The 18098-nt window shown below is 40.7% G+C and overlaps 1 protein-coding gene across 3 annotated transcripts in view; it reads left to right on the top strand.

The window, feature by feature from the left end:
* itsn1 (intersectin 1 (SH3 domain protein)) overlaps positions 1 to 15360 on the top strand; it is a 147106-nt gene extending 131746 nt beyond the window's left edge. For all 3 annotated transcript variants that reach the window (XM_060898820.1, XM_060898821.1, XM_060898822.1), the window contains 10 exons: positions 485 to 591; positions 1461 to 1644; positions 1769 to 1867; positions 3184 to 3351; positions 3795 to 4007; positions 4356 to 4477; positions 7883 to 7965; positions 8578 to 8661; positions 10610 to 10783; positions 14774 to 15360. In XM_060898820.1, coding sequence (XP_060754803.1) covers positions 485 to 591; positions 1461 to 1644; positions 1769 to 1867; positions 3184 to 3351; positions 3795 to 4007; positions 4356 to 4477; positions 7883 to 7965; positions 8578 to 8661; positions 10610 to 10783; positions 14774 to 14922 — 1383 coding nt within the window. In that variant the 3' untranslated portion in view covers positions 14923 to 15360. The remainder of the gene's footprint in view (positions 1 to 484; positions 592 to 1460; positions 1645 to 1768; positions 1868 to 3183; positions 3352 to 3794; positions 4008 to 4355; positions 4478 to 7882; positions 7966 to 8577; positions 8662 to 10609; positions 10784 to 14773) is intronic.
* Positions 15361 to 18098: the final 2738 nt, after the last annotated feature.

An 18098-nucleotide genomic window follows, 5' to 3' on the forward strand; every position in this document is an offset into this window, starting at 1 on the left:
TCTAGCACTGTGCTGTACAGCCAACCAATCAGCAGCTTAGCATTAAAACACAGCATGTGTGCATACTGTATGGCCCACCATCACTCATTTTCACTTTTTCCTCTTTTCTTGTCTTCTGTTTCTCTTCATACTACTTGCATGTTCCACATTTCCTATTTTTTGTGCTTCTTTTGCCCCTTTTTCCTCCCTTTTCTCACTCTTATTCTCCATCTTTTGTTCACTGCGACTTTCTCACCCTCTGTTTTTCTCTAACTTGCACGGTCGCTTTTCTTTCCTACTTTCCATTAATTCTTTCTTCATTTTTCGTACTTCCTTCTCATTTGTTTTTCTTTTGTTCCTTTACTTCCTCCCTCCTGTTTTTCTTCCACTCCTCCATTCTTTCCCTTCTTACCCAGCCCTGTATTTCTCTTTAAGAAGTTGTAAATATGTACACTCATGACTTGTTAGAGTAATGCTTCCTCACCTGTCTGTCTCTCTCTCTCAGACGTTCCAGAAGCCTCTGCTGGAGTCGGAGTTGCTGACTGAGAAGGAGGTGGCTATGATCTTTGTCAACTGGAAGGAGCTCATCATGTGCAACATCAAATTGCTGAAGTATGACCCTGAACTCATGAACATGACATTTTAAATCCACTTGATCAGGCCTCCAAAAGAGTCTAGTTATTTCTTTAGTTCTCATGGACATGATGCGGTATGGCGGCACGGTGGTGTAGTGGTTAGCACTGTCGCCTCACAGCAAGAAGGTCTGGGTTCGAGCCCCGTGGCCGGCGAGGGCCTTTCTGTGTGGAGTTTGCATGTTCTCCCCGTGTCCGCGTGGGTTTCCTCCGGGTGCTCCGGTTTCCCCCACAGTCCAAAGACATGCAGGTTAGGTTAACTGGTGACTCTAAATTGAGCGTAGGTGTGAATGTGAGTGTGAATGGTTGTCTGTGTCTATGTGTCAGCCCTGTGATGACCTGGCGACTTGTCCAGGGTGTACCCCACCTTTCGCCCGTACTCAGCTGGGATAGGCTCCAGCTTGCCTGCGACCCTGTAGAACAGGATAAAGCAGCTAGAGATAATGAGATGAGATGATGCGGTATGGAAATGATTTGTTCTCGCATGAGGGTGTACAACTTTTGGTTCTTAACTTGCAGAATCGAGTACAGGTAGGTGATTTTCTGTTTTTAGAAGCGCTACTAAACCTGGTCCTTAAGTGATTATTTGAATTTGATGTGTTAAAGGACAGAAGTCTCCTGTGCACTGGGTTAAGAGAGTATTAAATGTAAATTTTGGTGCATCTAGCTATGTTTACGCTTGAAAAGTTCAGTGAGACCTGCTTTATTGTTGATACTGCAGTAATGCAGTGAAACCACAGAAGATCAAGTGTGTAACTTTTGAACATCCTTTGTGGCTTTTGTTTCTTGTCAAACTCGCTCACACTGACAGAGATGCTGATGGATCTGAATTTCTCTTCTCTCCTGCAGGGCATTGCGGGTACGGAAGAAGATGTCAGGTGAGCGCATGCCTGTGAAGATGATTGGTGACATACTGACAGCACAACTGCCCCACATGCAGCCCTACATCCGCTTCTGCAGCTGTCAGCTCAACGGTGCTACCCTCATCCAGCAGAAGACGGACGAGGTGCCCGACTTCAAGGACTTTGTCAAGGTAACAGCAAACAGGCTGGCTTGTCATTTGCATTTCTCTGTAGCAGATGTTAGTCAAAGGCCTGATGGTAAAAGGTTTATTTTGCCCATCTGAGGTGAAAACGTCAAATGTATGTGTGTTACAGAGGTTGGCCATGGATCCTCGCTGTAAAGGAATGCCTTTGTCGAGTTTCTTGCTCAAACCTATGCAGAGAGTCACCCGCTACCCTCTTATCATCAAAAGTGTAAGTACACATACACAAACTTCGCAGTCTGGGAGCGAGAGAACTTAACAGTCTGCCTGTTGTTATTGTGTTACGTTCTTTATCTCTGATTTACTCAAATGACTACTTTATTTATTTATTTATTTATTTTAAATAAATCCCCCGCTGGTCAAAGGGCCCGAAGGGGGATTATGCCATGGCGATGTCCATCCCAGGAAGGGTACTCACCTTCTGAAATCAACTCCTCTCTCAAGTTTTGCAAGAATTTCACGAAACTTGGCAGGATTCTTTGTTGTATGTCGGTAATGCGTATATTGCAATTTTGTTAAATTGGGTCACATTTTACCAGAGTTACAGCCCTTGATTAACAAAATTATAATTTGACAATTTCATGAGTGTTTTCCTTCTGAAATCGACTCCTCTCACAGTTTGTGGAGGAATTTCATGAAACTTGGCAAAAGGCCTTGTTCTATGTCAGTAGTACGCATATTGTTATTTTGTTCAGTTCGGTCGTATTTTACCAGAGTTACAGCCCTTGATTAACAACCTTGTACTTTCACAATTTCATGAAGGTGTGCTCGCCTTCTGACATCAACTCCTCTTACAATTTTTGGACGAATTTCTCGAAGCTTGGCAAAAGGCCTCGTTATATGACAGTAATACACACATTGCGATTTAATTTCGTTTGTGAAAATTTTACCAGGATTTTGACCCGTGATTAAATAACTTTGACAATTTCATGAGGGTGTACGTTCTTCTGAAATCAACTCTTCTCACAATTTGTGGAGGAATTTCACCAAACTTGGCAAAAGGCTTTGTTTTATGACCGTTATACGCATATTGAAATTTCGGTTAATTTGGGCAAATTTTCCCAGAGTTATGCCCTTTATTATTAACAAACTTGTACTTTGGCAATTTCATCAAGGTGTGCTTGCTTTCTGAAATCAACTCCCCTCACAATTTTTATCCCCCGCTGGCCGAAAGGCCCGAAGGGGGATTATGTCGTGGCGATGTCTGTCAGTCCGTCCCAGGAAGGGTACTCACCTTCTGAAATCAACTCCTCTCACAATTTTTGGAGGAATTTCACAAAACTTGACAGGATTCTTTGTTATATGTCTGTAATATGCATATTGCACTTTTGTTCAATTCAGTCACATTTTACCAGAGTTATGGCAGAGTTGCCAGTGGGGGATATTGTGCTCTCAGAGCACTCCTGGTGGGTTTTTTTTTTTTTTCCCATTTCACTGTGCTCTCTAATCCTGGCCTTGTTATTCTCCTGAAAATAAATTCTTCATGTACACCTCATTACTACATTCTTGTTCATGATTCCTGGTTAGATTCTGGAAAATACTCCGGAAAGCCACCCAGACCACAGCCACTTGCGGCAGGCTCTAGAGAAGGCTGAGGAGCTCTGCTCACAGGTGAACGAAGGCGTGCGCGAAAAGGAGAACTCCGACCGCCTGGAGTGGATACAAGCGCATGTGCAGTGTGAGGGGCTGTCTGAGGTGGGTCAGGCCATTTTTTTTTTTTTTTTTTTTTTTTTTTTTTTACTGTTAAAGGAGACATATGAAAAATGGACTTTTTCAGTGCATTTGGGTATCTGGAGCCTACCAACCAACAAACTCTGAAATAAGACGAAACAGTCAGTTTCTTTTGAGCTGCCTGTTTGAGAACATGTGCTTCAACAAGATTTTTAGATTTGACTCCACTTTCTAGGTCACAAGGAGCTCGTTAGAATAATACTGTCCCCTTATCGAAGTATCTCCTCTCATGGCTTGAGAACAGCCTTTGCAATTGAATTTTCATGACTGTGTCAGCATGTGGAAATGGCGTATAATGTGTCACCTTTAAATCACGTGTTTATCGGCTCAGAGAGAGGACTAAGTATTGACAGCCATCTGTTTGGTCATGTATAATGCATAAGTTTCATCATTTTTGATTGTTTCAGCAACTGGTATTCAACTCTGTGACCAACTGCCTGGGCCCTCGCAAGTTCCTGCACAGTGGGAAGCTCTACAAGGCCAAGAGCAACAAGGAGCTCTTTGGCTTCCTCTTCAACGACTTCCTGCTCCTAACGCAGGTCACCAGGCCACTGGGCTCCTCGGCTTCCGACAAAGTGTTCAGCGCCAAGTCCCACCTTCAGTATCGCATGTATAAAACGGTGCGGTTTGGGATCTTGCCAGTATTTTGTACCATGCAGTTGCCCTTTAAAGGAGCTGCTGCAAAGTGGCCGATGTGTTCTGTAGTATAAAAGGCTAAAGCTGATCATCTGAAAGCTTAGGTTCAGAATGAACTTTTAAAAGCATGGTATTTTCATGTTAGTGAACAGAAAGGCAAGGGTTTAACTCGTTTTTTTTTTTTTTTTCTCACAAACATCATGCAGGTGCTGAGGATTAGTCAGCTACTATCTCCCTCTCTGTTTAAAAGCCATACTGTTCTATCTATTACACTAATGATTGTTGTAATGATCTGGCCTGTCCATGGCTGACTTCTTGGTTGGTCTCTATAGCCCATCTTCCTCAACGAGGTTCTGGTGAAGCTCCCGACTGACCCTTCTGGAGACGAGCCTATCTTTCATATATCGCACATAGACAGAGTGTACACCATACGGGCAGAGAGCATCAATGAGCGGTACACACATCCACACATTCATCCACTGCTCCTCATCACTCCACCCTGCTCCATGCTATTAAAGCCATACAGGAACTGCAATTTTATAATAAATTACACAACCAGGCGAAGATTTTGCTTGGTTCAAGATAAAGTGCAATGCTAAAATGTTTGTCATGCTTGATGTTTTCTCCCATCCTCCTCTCAACGTACAGTGGTGCTTGAAAGTTTGTGAACCCTTTAGAATTTTCTATATTTCTGCATAAATATGACCTAAAACAACATCAGATTTTCACACAAGTCCTAAAAGTAGATAAAGAGAACCCAGTTAAACAAATGAGACAAAAATATTATACTTGGTCATTTATTTATTAAGGAAAATGATCCAATATTACATAGAGTGCCTTGAAAAAGTATTCATACCCCTTGAACTTTTTCACATTTTTCCACCTTACAACCACGAGCTTAAAAGTTTTTTATTGAGATTTTATGTGATAGACCAACACAAAGTAGCACATAACTGTGTAGTGAAATGAAAATGATAAATGGTCTTCAAAATTTTAAACAAATAAAAATCTGAAAAATATGGTGTGCATTAGTATTCAGCCCCCTGTACTCTGATACCTCTAAATACAGTCCAGTGCAATCAATTGCCTTCAGAAGTCATCTAATTAGTGAATAGAGTCCTACTGTGTGTAATTTACTCTCGGCATAAATACACTTGTTCTGTGAAGGCCTCAGTGGATTGTTAGAGAACACTGAAGAACAAAGCATCATGAAGACCAAAGAACTCACCAGACAGGTCAGGGATAAAGTTCTGGAGAAGTTTAAAGCAGGGTTAGGTTATAAAAAAAAATATCCCAAGCACTGAACATCTCAAGAAGCACTGTTCAATCCATCATTCAAAAATGGAAAAAGTATGGCACAACTGCAAACCTACCAAGACATGGCCGTCCACCTAAACTGACAGAGCGAGCAAGGAGAGCACTGGTCAGAGAAGCAGCCAAGAGGCCCATGATCACTCTGGAGGAGCTCCAGAAATCCACAGCTCAGGTGGCAGAATCTGTGCACAGGACAACTATAAGTTGTACCCTCCACAAGTCTGGCCTTTTTGGAAGAGTGGCAAGAAGAAAGCCATTGTTGAAAGACAGGCATAAGAAGCCATGTAGGGGACACAGCAAACATGTGGAAGAAGGTGCTTTGATCAGATGAGACCAAAGTTGAACTTTTTGGCCTAAATGCAAAGCGCTATGTGTGGCAGAAAACTAACACTGCTCATCACCCTGCACACACCATCCCCACTGTGAAACATGGTGGTGGCAGCATCATGCTATGGGGATGCTTTTCTTCAGCAGGGACAGGGAAGCTGGTCAGAGTTGATGGGAAGATGGATGGAGCTAAATACAGGGCAGTCCTGGAAGAAAACCTGTTGGAGGCTGCAAAAGACTTGAGACTGGGAAGAAGATTCACCTTCCAGCAAGACAATGACCCTAAACATACAGCCAGAGCTACAATGGAATGGTTTAGATCAAAGAATATTCATGTGTTAGAATGGCCCAGTCAAAGTCCAGACATAAATCCCACTGAGCATCTGTGGCAAGACTTGAAAATTGCTGTTCACAGACGCTCTCCATCCAATCTGGCTGAGCTTGAGCTATTTTGCAAAGAAGGATGGGCAAAAATTTCAGTGTCTAGATGTGCAAAGCTGGTCGAGACATACCACAAAAGACTTGCAGCTGTAATTGCAGCAAAAGGTGGCTCTACAAAGTATTGACGCAGGGGGGCTGAATACTAATGCACGTCACATTTTTCAGATTTTTATTTGTTTAAAATTTTGAAGACTATCATTTTCGTTTCACTTCACAATTATGTGCTACTCTGTGTTGGTCTATCACATAAAATCTCAAAAAAAACCTTTTAAGTTCGTGGTTGTAAGGTGGAAAAATGTGAAAAAGTTCAAGGGGTATGAATACTTTTTCAAGGCACTGTATCTGTGAGTGGCCAAAGTATGTGAACCTTTGCTTTCAGTATCTGGTGTGACCCCCTTGTGCAGCAATAACTGCATCTAAACGTTTCTGGTAACTGTTGATCAGTCCTGCACACCGGCTTGGAGGAATTTTAGCCCGTTCCTCCATCCAGAACAGCTTCAACTCTGGGATGTTGGTGGGTTTCCTCACATGAACTGCTCACTTCAGGTCCTTCCACAACATTTCCATTGGATTAAGGTCAGGACTTTGACTTGGCCATTCCAAAACATTATCTTTATTCTTCTTTAACCATTCTTTGGTAGAACGACTTGTGTGCTTAGGGTCGTTGGTATAATTCAGAATTCATTGTTCCATCAATGATGGCAAGCTGTCCTGGCCCAGATGCAACAAAACATGCCCAAACCATGATACTACCACCACCATGTTTCACAGATGGGATAAGGTTCTTATGCTGGAATGCAGTGTTTTTTCCTTTCTCCAAACATAACGCTTCTCATTTAAACCAAAAAGTTCTATTTTGGTCTCATCCATCCACAAAACATTTTTCCAATAGCATTCTGGCTTGTCCATGTGATCTTTAGCAAACTGCAGACGAGCAGCAATGTTCTTTTTGGAGAGCAGCGGCTTTCTCCTTGCAACCCTGCCATGCACACCATTGTTCAGTGTTCTCCTGATGGTGGACCCATGAACATTAGCCAATGTGAGAGAGGCCTTCAGTTGCTTAGAAGTTACCCTGGGGTCTTTTGTGACCTCGCCGACTATTACACGCCTTGCTCTTGGAGTGATCTTTGTTGGTCGACCACTCCTGGGAAGGGTAACAATGATCTTGAATTTCCTCCATTTGTACACAATCTGTCTGACTGTGTATTGGTGGAGTCCAAACTCTTTAGAGATGGTTTTGTAACCTTTTCCAGCCTGATGAGCATCAACAACGCTTTTTCTGAGGTCCTAAGAAATCTCCTTTGTTCGTGCCATGATACACTTCCACAAACATGTGTTGTGAAGATCAGTCTTTGATAGATCCCTGTTCTTTAAATAAAACAGGGTGCCCACTCACACCTGATTGTCATCCCATTGATTGAAAACACCTGACTCTAATTTCACCTTCAAATTAACCGCTAATCCTAGAGGTTCACATACTTTTGCCACTCACAGATATGTAATATTGGATCATTTTCCTCAATAAATAAATGACCAAGTATAATGTTTTTGTCTCATTTGTTTAACTGGGTTCTCTTTATCTACTTTTAGGACTTGTGTGAAAATCTGATGTTTTAGGTCATATTTATGCAGAAATATAGAAAATTCTCAAGGGTTCACAAATTTTCAAGCACCACTAACTTTTCATACATTACTATTTGAGCTTTTTGGTATTGCAACGTCATTAATGGAGCTATTAAACATTGGTTGAGGTCTGATCTTGGATTGTTCTTGTCAGGACCACATGGGTGCAGAAGATCAAGGCTGCCTCTGAGCTCTTTATTGAGACAGAGAAGAAGAAAAGAGAGAAAGCTTATCTGGGTGAGTGACGGGTTTGTTTTAGTGTAAAACAACAGTCGGAACAGGACCATAAAGTTCAGGAACATGCAGTATACTGTACAGTATGTAAATACAGCACCAGTCCTAAACCATGTACATGCTTAATTTTTATTCACTGACAAATCAAATAAGTTAAACATCCTTTGGAGGAACTGGTTATAATGTACTGATCCCATTTGAAATGGGCTATATTTTAATATACAAGTCAGAAACAGTTTTACAATTTGGAGCTCACAACGCTACTGTAGCGAAAGTAAACTTCTGTCTCACCCCAAATCTTTATCACCTGAGATAGAGATCAAAGTGAAACTAAATTTCCGTCACCAGAACATTCTGTTCAAACTGTTGAGAGGCACCGTACAGAGCGGAAATTAATAGCAAGTTGCAGTAAGGGGAAAAAATGTTTATTTTTATCAATTGCTATAGACGTTATCATGCTTTCTCTGAAACCACAAGGTGAAGTTTTTGAGACTGATTAATTGAGGCAGATTTGAGCCAGTTTCAACTGAAAAAGATTGGATATGAGAGACTTACATTGAACTGACATCAGACTTCATCTATACCTGTATTTTTTCTGCTTTATTGTCTGTGTAGTGCGGTCTCAGAGAGCTACAGGCATTGGTAGGCTGATGGTCAACATCGTAGAAGGAATAGAGTTGAAACCCTGCCGCTCTCATGGTAGGAATGCACTCTTTCTCTCTCTCATTCATATATTCGACTGGTACCAAAATTCAAAAAAGTGCTTATTTAAGGAGTTAAAGGCATTTTTGAGACAAAGTCGGCAAAGTCTTATTTTGTCAATTTGGGTGTGCCGAATTCAAATCTGCAATATGCCGAGCTCTATCTTACCTCTGTTGACCTCTAGAGGTCATTGAACTTTGGGCCTGTAAACGTCTCAGCTGAACCCAGTTTCTCAGCTTTCTAAGGAATGAAATGTACTAAAATGATTAATGAAGTTAGCAAATTGCCTTGTTTGTTAAATGTTTGGGTGCTGAATTCATTTTTCATTTGTAAAACGACATATGACCTCTGATAACCTCAAGGTCATTAAACTTGGCCTATAGGCCTATGCATTTAACGGCATTTTTAAACTGACTTTACTCCCCCAAAAAGAATATGAACAGGCAAAAAACAAATAGAAAGGAACAAATACAACATTAAATGCCAGTCCATGTACGTGTGACTTACTTTTCACAATGAGAATGCCTAGGCGATCACCTTACATAACATTGCATTACATTTAGCGGTTATTGTTTATACAAAGCTACTGAAAAAAGGACAGATTCAGCAGCATACAAAATGTGGGGGCATACAGGGTATACAGGTTAATCAGGGTTAGTATATAGGAGAGTTTTTTTCTTTGTTTTTTGTAAAGGCTTTACCCCGTTTAAAACAAAACAAACAACAAAGAAAAAACTCTCATATATACTAACCCTGATTAACCTGTATACCCTGTACGCCCCCACATTTTGTATGCTGCTGAATCTGTCCTTTTTTCAGTAGCTTTGTATAAACAATAACCGCTAAATGTAATGCAATGTTATGTAAGGTGATCGCCTAGGCATTCTCATTGTGAAAAGTAAGTCACATGTACATGGACTGGCATTTAATGTTGTATTTGTTCCTTTCTATTTGTTTTTTGTCTGTTCATATTCTTTTTGGGGGAGTAAAGTCAGTTTAAAAATGCCGTTAAATGCATAGGCCTATAGGCCAAGTTTAATGACCTTGAGGTTATCAGAGGTCATATGTCGTTTTACAAATGAAAAATGAATTCAGCACCCAAACATTGAACAAACAAGGCCATTTGCTAACTTCATTAATCATTTTAGTACATTTCATTCCTTAGAAAGCCGAGAAACTGGGTTCAGCTGAGACGTTTACAGGCCCAAAGTTCAATGACCTCTAGAGGTCAACAGAGGTCAGATAGAGCTCGGCATATTGCAGATTTGAATTCGGCACACCCAAATTGACAAAATAAGACTGTTTGCCGACTTTGTCTCAAAAATGCCTTTGGGTGTCACAATTCTGGATTTTGGTACCAGTCTATATATGGACACGTGTGTTTTATTCATACGCCACTCTGTATTTTTCATACACGCTACATCTGGGACATGGAGAACCAAAACCAGGATATAAATCTATATCTGTCACTCACAAGAAACCTGACGAATTGTTGTGATAAATTTGGGGACTTTGTTTGTGAATGTGTCTTATTTTATAAAAAGAAAATCACACGTTGACTTGAAGATACAAAGTTTGTTTTCTCTTGTTGAAAAACTTGCATTTCTCATACGAAATACATCACGGATCTGAGTGACACATTTCACTCCGATGACGCTGCTCCCAGTGTTTTCCCACTGACTCGACGCTCATAGTCAATGGCGAACTGATCCAAAATTAAAATTCCTTTAACTTGCCTTTTTTTTGGGGGGGTGGATGTGTCCATGTAATATAAAGAACATTATATGGTGGCACGAAGATATGAAGTTTATCATCTTGTGTAGAAAATATCTTAGTGTTCACACAACTGTTTTTATTATTTTTATATCTATAATATATGCACGTGCACAGTGTTTTGGCTTTGGTACTGTTCGTGTAATGTTTGTGTGCGCACGCGTGTGTGTAGGTAAGAGTAACCCATACTGTGAGGTGACAATGGGCTCACAGTGTCACATCACGAAGACGATGCAAGACACACTGAACCCCAAGTGGAACTCTAACTGCCAGTTTTTCATCAAAGACCTGGAACAGGATGTGCTGTGTGTAACCGTGTTCGAGAGGGACCAATTCTCACCTGATGGTGAGCCCCCCACACACACACATCCCCAAAATGATTTTACATTTCTTACTCTATCCATGATCCAAGCATGAATAATATATTCATTTAAACATCCTACACTGAGGTGGAATATCAAAAACCTGCCTCTTTACGAGATATGCTCACTACATTGGGTGTAATATAATGTCCTTAAAGCAGATACGCAGAACCTTTTATTTTTAAATACATTTCTGAGTGGATAGTATCTCCATCCTTGACTCTTGTATGCTGCATAAATGGGAATAAAAAATATATATATTTTTCAGAGTTAAAATCAACCGCAAAGTTGGCATTCGAGCTGCCCCGCTGAGCCAGCCAGCCCTGAGTGCGTGGCGTCACAGCGGTAACCGGTTTTAAGGCCGAGGCCTTTGACAGCTATAGACCAAAGTCATATAAATAAAAATTTTTGGTGAAAGTAAGAAATAGCGTTACCGACTCGCTCAACTAAGACTGATTTGACTTCACTGATTGTGGGTTGACTCTCATTAAAACAGGATGGGTGTTATAACTTATGCAACATGCATGTACATGCATGCATTTTCACTGATAAAACGTAAAAGGCTCATTAAATAATCAGATGAACTGAGACAATCACATTCTGAAGCAAATTAAATCTTCTTATACCAGTAACTTAAACACACAATGCAATTTACATGTATTAATCTAAATGCAGGTAAACAAGAAGTGGTGGTGTTGTAGATCCAAATGAGAGTCGGATCTTACCCGTCTGCATTCTCGCTTCTTGAAGGCCGACCTTGTGGCCGATTTGTTTTGAAACAATCTGACTTTCAGTTGTTCGTTCAGTTCTCCGTTCATTCGCTTCTTCCACATAAGGGCGAGATGGTGGCAATATCCAGTTTAAAAATAAGACAGCTGCTTCACTCATTCTCTATTTTGTCCATATGGAGTACTCCACCATTACTGCTCGGCTCAGGCAATTACTAAAACCCAGGACGGAACGGGACGTCACTGGTTTTAGCAACAACCGCAGGGAGGTCACTGCCCAAGAGATACGTCATGTCACGTTCCATCCCGGGTTTTACCAACAACCCTTGGTTCACGCTCCAGGACAACTGGTGTAACTGAACTCACTTTTTTTTTTTTTAAATAAATACTTTCCTTTTCTTGTTTTCTTTAATTGTTGGTACTGCACCCTCTTTCAATGCGGGCTTATAGCCAACGCTCCTCAACAGATCAGAGGTTTCGTATGAGTCCTCAGTAAAATGCGCAGAGCAGAGGAGAGACCACTTCGTAGGTGCCCAATGTGCCCCTGAACTTCTCGCAAAAACGTGTCCAAATCTTTGCAGTTTGAACGTTCTTGGGCCATGAATACAACATAAATCCACCTTCTGTTGTGTTGCTGCACCCGCCAGCAACACATCTCCATGGCCGATAAATTAGCTCAAAATGGAGGATCGACGTTGCAGTCAGCTCTGTGTTTTAGTCTAGCGCAAATGGCGATGAGACCGATAGACTTCCTGCTGTGACGTTACGGATGTCAAGGTCATTCACTCAGACTGCTACCTATATGAATCACTTTAATTGTAAAAATTACTATATTAGATTCCTTGTTAACGCTTAAAACTATTCCTGTGCCATTCTTGAGGTCTCAAGGCATTTATAAACGAAAGTGAGGCCATGGCTCTGCGTATCTGCTTTAACTGCAAAGTTTTTTGTAATTAATATTTGAGAACTTTTCATGCACCAATGAACAAGTCAGCTGATCAGTCGATCACATTAGATAATAAATATTAAAACATGAAATTCTAGACATTGGAATGTAGTGCTTTTACCTTTGAAGTAATAAACATTTATTTTTCTTAGAGATGGCATGATTTTTTTTTTTCTGATACCAGTATTCATCCAATAATGTGTTTTTTTTAAATGGTCCTTTTAACTGAAGCACTTCATTGTAAATACCGAAGAGTACAGTATAAATATAATCAAAACAATCCTAACGAAAGGGGGGGAAGTCAAGTCTCTTTATATGTAAATATTTTTCATTCCAAAAATACATTTCAAAATTCGGTCCTGATTTTTGCATTTGGTACAGCATCCAATATCCTGTCCACCCTTAACTGGGTATCAAATTGGTGCCATCTCTAGGCCCAGGGTTTTATATTTTATTTGGAAACTTCTGAGAAAAAAAAACTCAGAATTTTTGAGATTAAAGTTAAAATTTTTGAGGAAAAAAGTCGAAATTTTCGAGAAAAAAGTCAGAAATCTGTAGAAGGCGGGCTTCCATACGGAAGTGACACTCACTCGCGGCCGTTAGACATGAATGGCTGAGACCAGAGCCATGGAATTCAGAGTTGTGACAACCAGGGTACAGGAAGTCGGTTGGTGATGTGAAGGCTATCACATTGTCAATGTCCGACTGATTTCACCTCCTGAAAAGACCAAGTTCACGACACCGCCTCTTCAAAGTAGAGCCCTGCACTCCCGCGGGAGTCCTGCGGGACCCGACGCAAAGCAGTGCGGCGCGGGACAAATTTTGAAAGCTCATTGCGGGCGCGGGTGGGAGGGGGAGTGCACAATGCGGGCACGGGCGGGAGAAGTGATAAGCTGCAGTCCCGCTAACTAAAAATGTGTTTAATATAAAATTTATAAATTATTAATTTATGTCTATCGTATATAATTTGTGCTGGATATTTTATTTGGCATTAATAAAAACATTTTAAGATCCCTAAATTTGCGGATGTGGTCTAATCTCGCGTACGTTTCCGATTCCTTTCCGCTCTTCCGTGTTTGAGATCTCCGATCATGGCAGAAGAGCAGAGCTCCTCTAGTGAAGCTCACACTGCTTCAGAAGTAAGTGCTGCTTTAAAAAGAGGTACATTTACCGTTAAGTCGAGTATTAGTCCTAAGTATTAAAGTATGAAAAAGTATTAAAAAGTATTAACTAGTATTAAAAAGGACTGTGTATCGCACAGATTGTTCAATTTAAAGCTAGAAATAGGCAGTGTATAATCTGAGGAGCTGGTTGTGGTTGCGCAGCACTTCATATGAGAGGAGAATGAAATTGTGGTTGGAATCATAACGCCACAGACTCGGAAGTGGGAGTGCGCAAAGCGAGAGCTGTCAATCATGAGCGCATGCAGCGCTCAACTTGGAATGTGTCAGCAGAATGTCAGAGTCTAAACAATAAACTTACAATAAATGAAGGATCAGTCAGTGGAGAGCTCAGCTAAGCTCAGCATGTTTAATTCCCCAAGCCAATGACAAGAACTTTCGTGAGAAATAACGCGAACGTCTGCATCATGTGGGATTTGCGGGCGGGAGCGGGACAAAATATGGCAGGCGGGAGTGGGACTGAAAATCATAATTCTTTGCGGGAGCGGGACTGCACAATGCGGGAGCGGGACTGAAAATTCTGTCCCGCGCAGACCTCTACTTCAAAGTCCGGATAGAAATCACAATATTGTGATTCTGTGCCAAGACTGCAAGGATCTCTTTGTTATTAAACCCAATCCCGAAATAACATTTGATTAAGTCGTCCATTTCAGCAGCACTAAACACAGTAGTAGCAGACTAAGTCTCCATCAGCTCTGAATGACCTGGTACTTCCTGGTAACCTAAATTTGTGACTTTTTTTTCTCGAAAATTGAGTTTATTTTCTCTCAACTTTTGACGAAAATTGACTTTTTTTTTTTTTTTCCTTGAAAATTTTGACTTTTTTCTCAATTTTCGACTTTTTTTCCGCGAAAATTTTGACTCTCATTTTGACTTTTTTCTCGAAATTTTTGACTTTTTTTCTCAAGTTTTGAGATTGTTTCTCAATTTTTGACTTTTTTCTCAATTTCTGACTTTAATCTCGAAAATTGAGTTTTGTTTTTTTTTTTCTCAGAAATTAAAAAAATATATATATATTTCTTAGTGGAACTATCACTCTTCTGTACATCTCTCTCTTTTTTTTTTTTTTTAAATGAAAATTAGTAATCTAGGCACTTTAAATTTTGTGTGTGTATACAGATTTCCTGGGCAGGACAGAGATTCGGCTGGCAGACATTAAAAAGGATCAGGGTTCGAAAGGTCCGATCACTAAGAGGCTTCTCTTACACGAGGTCCCCACAGGAGAGATAGTGGTCAGACTCGACCTGCAGCTATTTGATGAACCCTGACCCTTGTGAACTTTGACCCCCTCTACCCTAGAATCCATACTTCATTCCTGTACTGTCTTACCAGCCTAATGTGACAATCCCACACCACTCTACACCCCGTGTGTGTCTGTGTGTGTTAGAGAGAAAGGAAGTACGAGGGGATGGATCTCTGAGTAAGCTGTAACAGTCTTTAATCTTTCAGTTTCTTTTTTTAATATCACTTGAACAAAGTATTGTGGTTTATAGATGTGTATTAAAGGAATACTCCAGTGTTTCTTCACTTGATGTCTAACTGTAACATGTGTAGTGTATATGCGAGACTTCCACAGATAAAAGGTTTGGCGTGTTTCTCTGTCGTGAGAAAAGAACAAAACACTGTTTACTTAAAGCTCACTTATAATGGCAGTATACACCGATCAGCTATAACGTTATGACCACTGACGGGTGAAGTGAATAACATGGATTATTTCATTACAGTGGCACCTGTCAAGGGGTGGGATATATTATACAGCAAGAGAACAACAGTAAGTTCTTGAAGTTGATGTGTTGGAAGCAGGAAAAATGGGCAAGTATAAGAATCTGAGCGACTTTGACAAGGGCCAAATTGTGATGGCTAGATGATTAGGTCTGAGCTTCTCCAAAATGGTACATCTTGTGGGGTGTTCCCAGTATGCAGTGGTTAGTACTGAACAAAAGTGGTCCAAGGAAGGACAACCGGTGAACCAGTGACAGGGTCATGGGTGTCGAAGGCTCGCTGATTCATATAGGACACAAAGGCTAGCCCATATGGTCCTAAAAACAGAAAGGTGTCAGCATTAACTTTTTCAGCAGTTTGTGCTACAGTAGCTCTTCTGTAGGATTGGACCATATGGGCTAGCCTTCGTGCTCCATGTGAACCAATGAGCCTTCGACACTCATGACCAGTTCATTGGTTGTCCTTCCTTAGACCATTTTTGTTCAGTACTAACCACTGAATACTGGGAACACCCCACAAGTTGTGCCATTTTGGAGATGCTCAGATCCAGCCCTCACGATTCGGCCCTTTTCAAAGTCACTCAGATTCTTACGCTTGCCCATTATTCCTGCTTTCAACACATCAACTTCAAGAACTGACTGTTCACTTGCCTAATATATCCCACCCCTTGACAGGTGCCTTTGTAATGAGATGATCAATGTTGTTCACGTCACCCGTCAGTAGTTATAATGTTGTAGCTGATCAGTGTAAGGGACATTGAAAGTGTAAAACGCATGACTATATGAGACAGATTCAAAACTACAGCCATTGGAGTCTAACAGTGAAGGTTTTAGGATGAAACTGACATGAGAAAGTTATTCCAGAAGTTCTTCACATTGTTTTGTAGTTTGCAAATACAATATTTGGAACAAATAGATATTAATATTTTAGCCTGACAGTGTCCCTGTGCACAAAGCAAGCTCCATGAAGACAGTTTGCCAAGGTTGGGGTGTAAAACCTCGAGTGTCAAACACAGAGCTTTGACCTCAAACACCTCTGGGGGTGAAGTGGAACACTGACTACACCCCAGGAACCCTCATCCAACATCAGAGCCTGACCTCACTAATGCTCTTGTAGCTGAATCAGGGTTCCCACGCGTCCTGGAAAACCTGAAAATTTAGAGCGTCATTTTCCAGTCATGGAAATGATCTGGGAATTGATAGAAATGGCCAAATGTCCTGGAAATAAATTTTCTTGTCCTGGAATTTTATTTCTGTGTTTTCGCTTTTTAATTTTTCTGTTTGAAACAGCTCGCTGGTCATAGTCTAGATATGAGGACAGCTGAGCTCCATCGTAGCTCGATCTGCTGCGCTATGTCTCCACCTGTTGCCTATACTGAGACGTGTACAAGCAATTTACATTTGAGTTTTGACCGTCTGAGGTTGCTCTAGCTTGTCATGACCGGAGAACAAGGGAATAAAGTTTAAAACAGCACGTAACAAAAAGAGGTCAAACAACTGTTTGCATCGATGTTGCCTTTATGTAATTTAGCATATCAGAGACACTACGTCCCTGCATATTAAAAAAAGAAATTAAAATGGTGTTAAGCCTGCGACTAAAGTGCATGACCGTATGACCAAATCCTGTCATGAATTACCTAAAAAAGCTCCTGGAAAATGATTCCTTAAAAAGAGTGGGAACCCTGTGAATAAACACACATCCCCACAGCCGCACTCCAAAATCTTGTGGAAAGCGGAAGAGCAAAGTGGGGACTAAATCTGGAATGGGATTTTCAACAAGCACCTTTTGATTATTATGGTCAGGTTTCCACATACTGTACTTTTGGCCATAGTGTGTGTATATAGCAGGTAAAAAATAAAAATTCTCTCTATAGTGGAGGCCAAGTATGACCTGGAGTGATGTAGCTGAGGTTGAGGAACTGTTAGTGCCAGAATTATATTTCTACCTTTTTGTTTTGTTTTTAAAACCTGTTTTCCATTGTTTCCAGGGTCATAGTAGTTAAGGGTCATAGTTTGGGGAGGAAAGGAGACCCTCCGGAATACAGATTTGGGGAACTAAAAAGATAGTGTTTACAACCCTCATGTCTATGCTACTTACACATAACGACACGTTATTATACGGATGTACAGCATTTATTTCCAAATGCTTTTGAGTGAAGAATTCGTAAAATAGTTTTCATAAAAACCTTTACTGACCTAACAGGTGCCCTATAGCTTCTATTATAAGTGAGGGGTTTTTTTTTTGGGGGGGGGGGGGGGGGGGGGTGGGGTGCTTTTCTCACTACAGTGAATTGAGTCAAAAATCCTATGTAGACTACAGGTTACGTGGCTAGATATGTTGTAAAATGCTGGATTACTCCTTTAACAATCATGGAAAGCTGAACTTTGAATTCAACAAGTTGTACATTTGTCTAAATGATGGTACGCTGTGAAATAACTAGTTTGGGTTATCACTTGGGTTGATTGTGCTCTCAGCAAACAAACTATCTCAACAGTATGAGCTTAAAAACACGGATTATGTTGTAAATTATGTTGTTTTTGTTCCCGAAACAACCAAGTATCCCAGTAGTGTTTTCCTCTGTCGTTGATGGTCTTGCCAATTCATTTCTAGAACTTGGAGGTGTATTCTCGAAGTTCTCAAATGGAGAAAGTGTCATGTTCTCAAAAACAAAGTCTCGATTTAAAGGGAGGTTCAAAAATGATTTGCGTTCTCAAATGACTTT

The sequence above is a fragment of the Neoarius graeffei genome, chromosome 18 (assembly GCF_027579695.1).
Source record: "Neoarius graeffei isolate fNeoGra1 chromosome 18, fNeoGra1.pri, whole genome shotgun sequence".
Taxonomy (NCBI): Eukaryota; Metazoa; Chordata; class Actinopteri; order Siluriformes; family Ariidae; genus Neoarius; species Neoarius graeffei.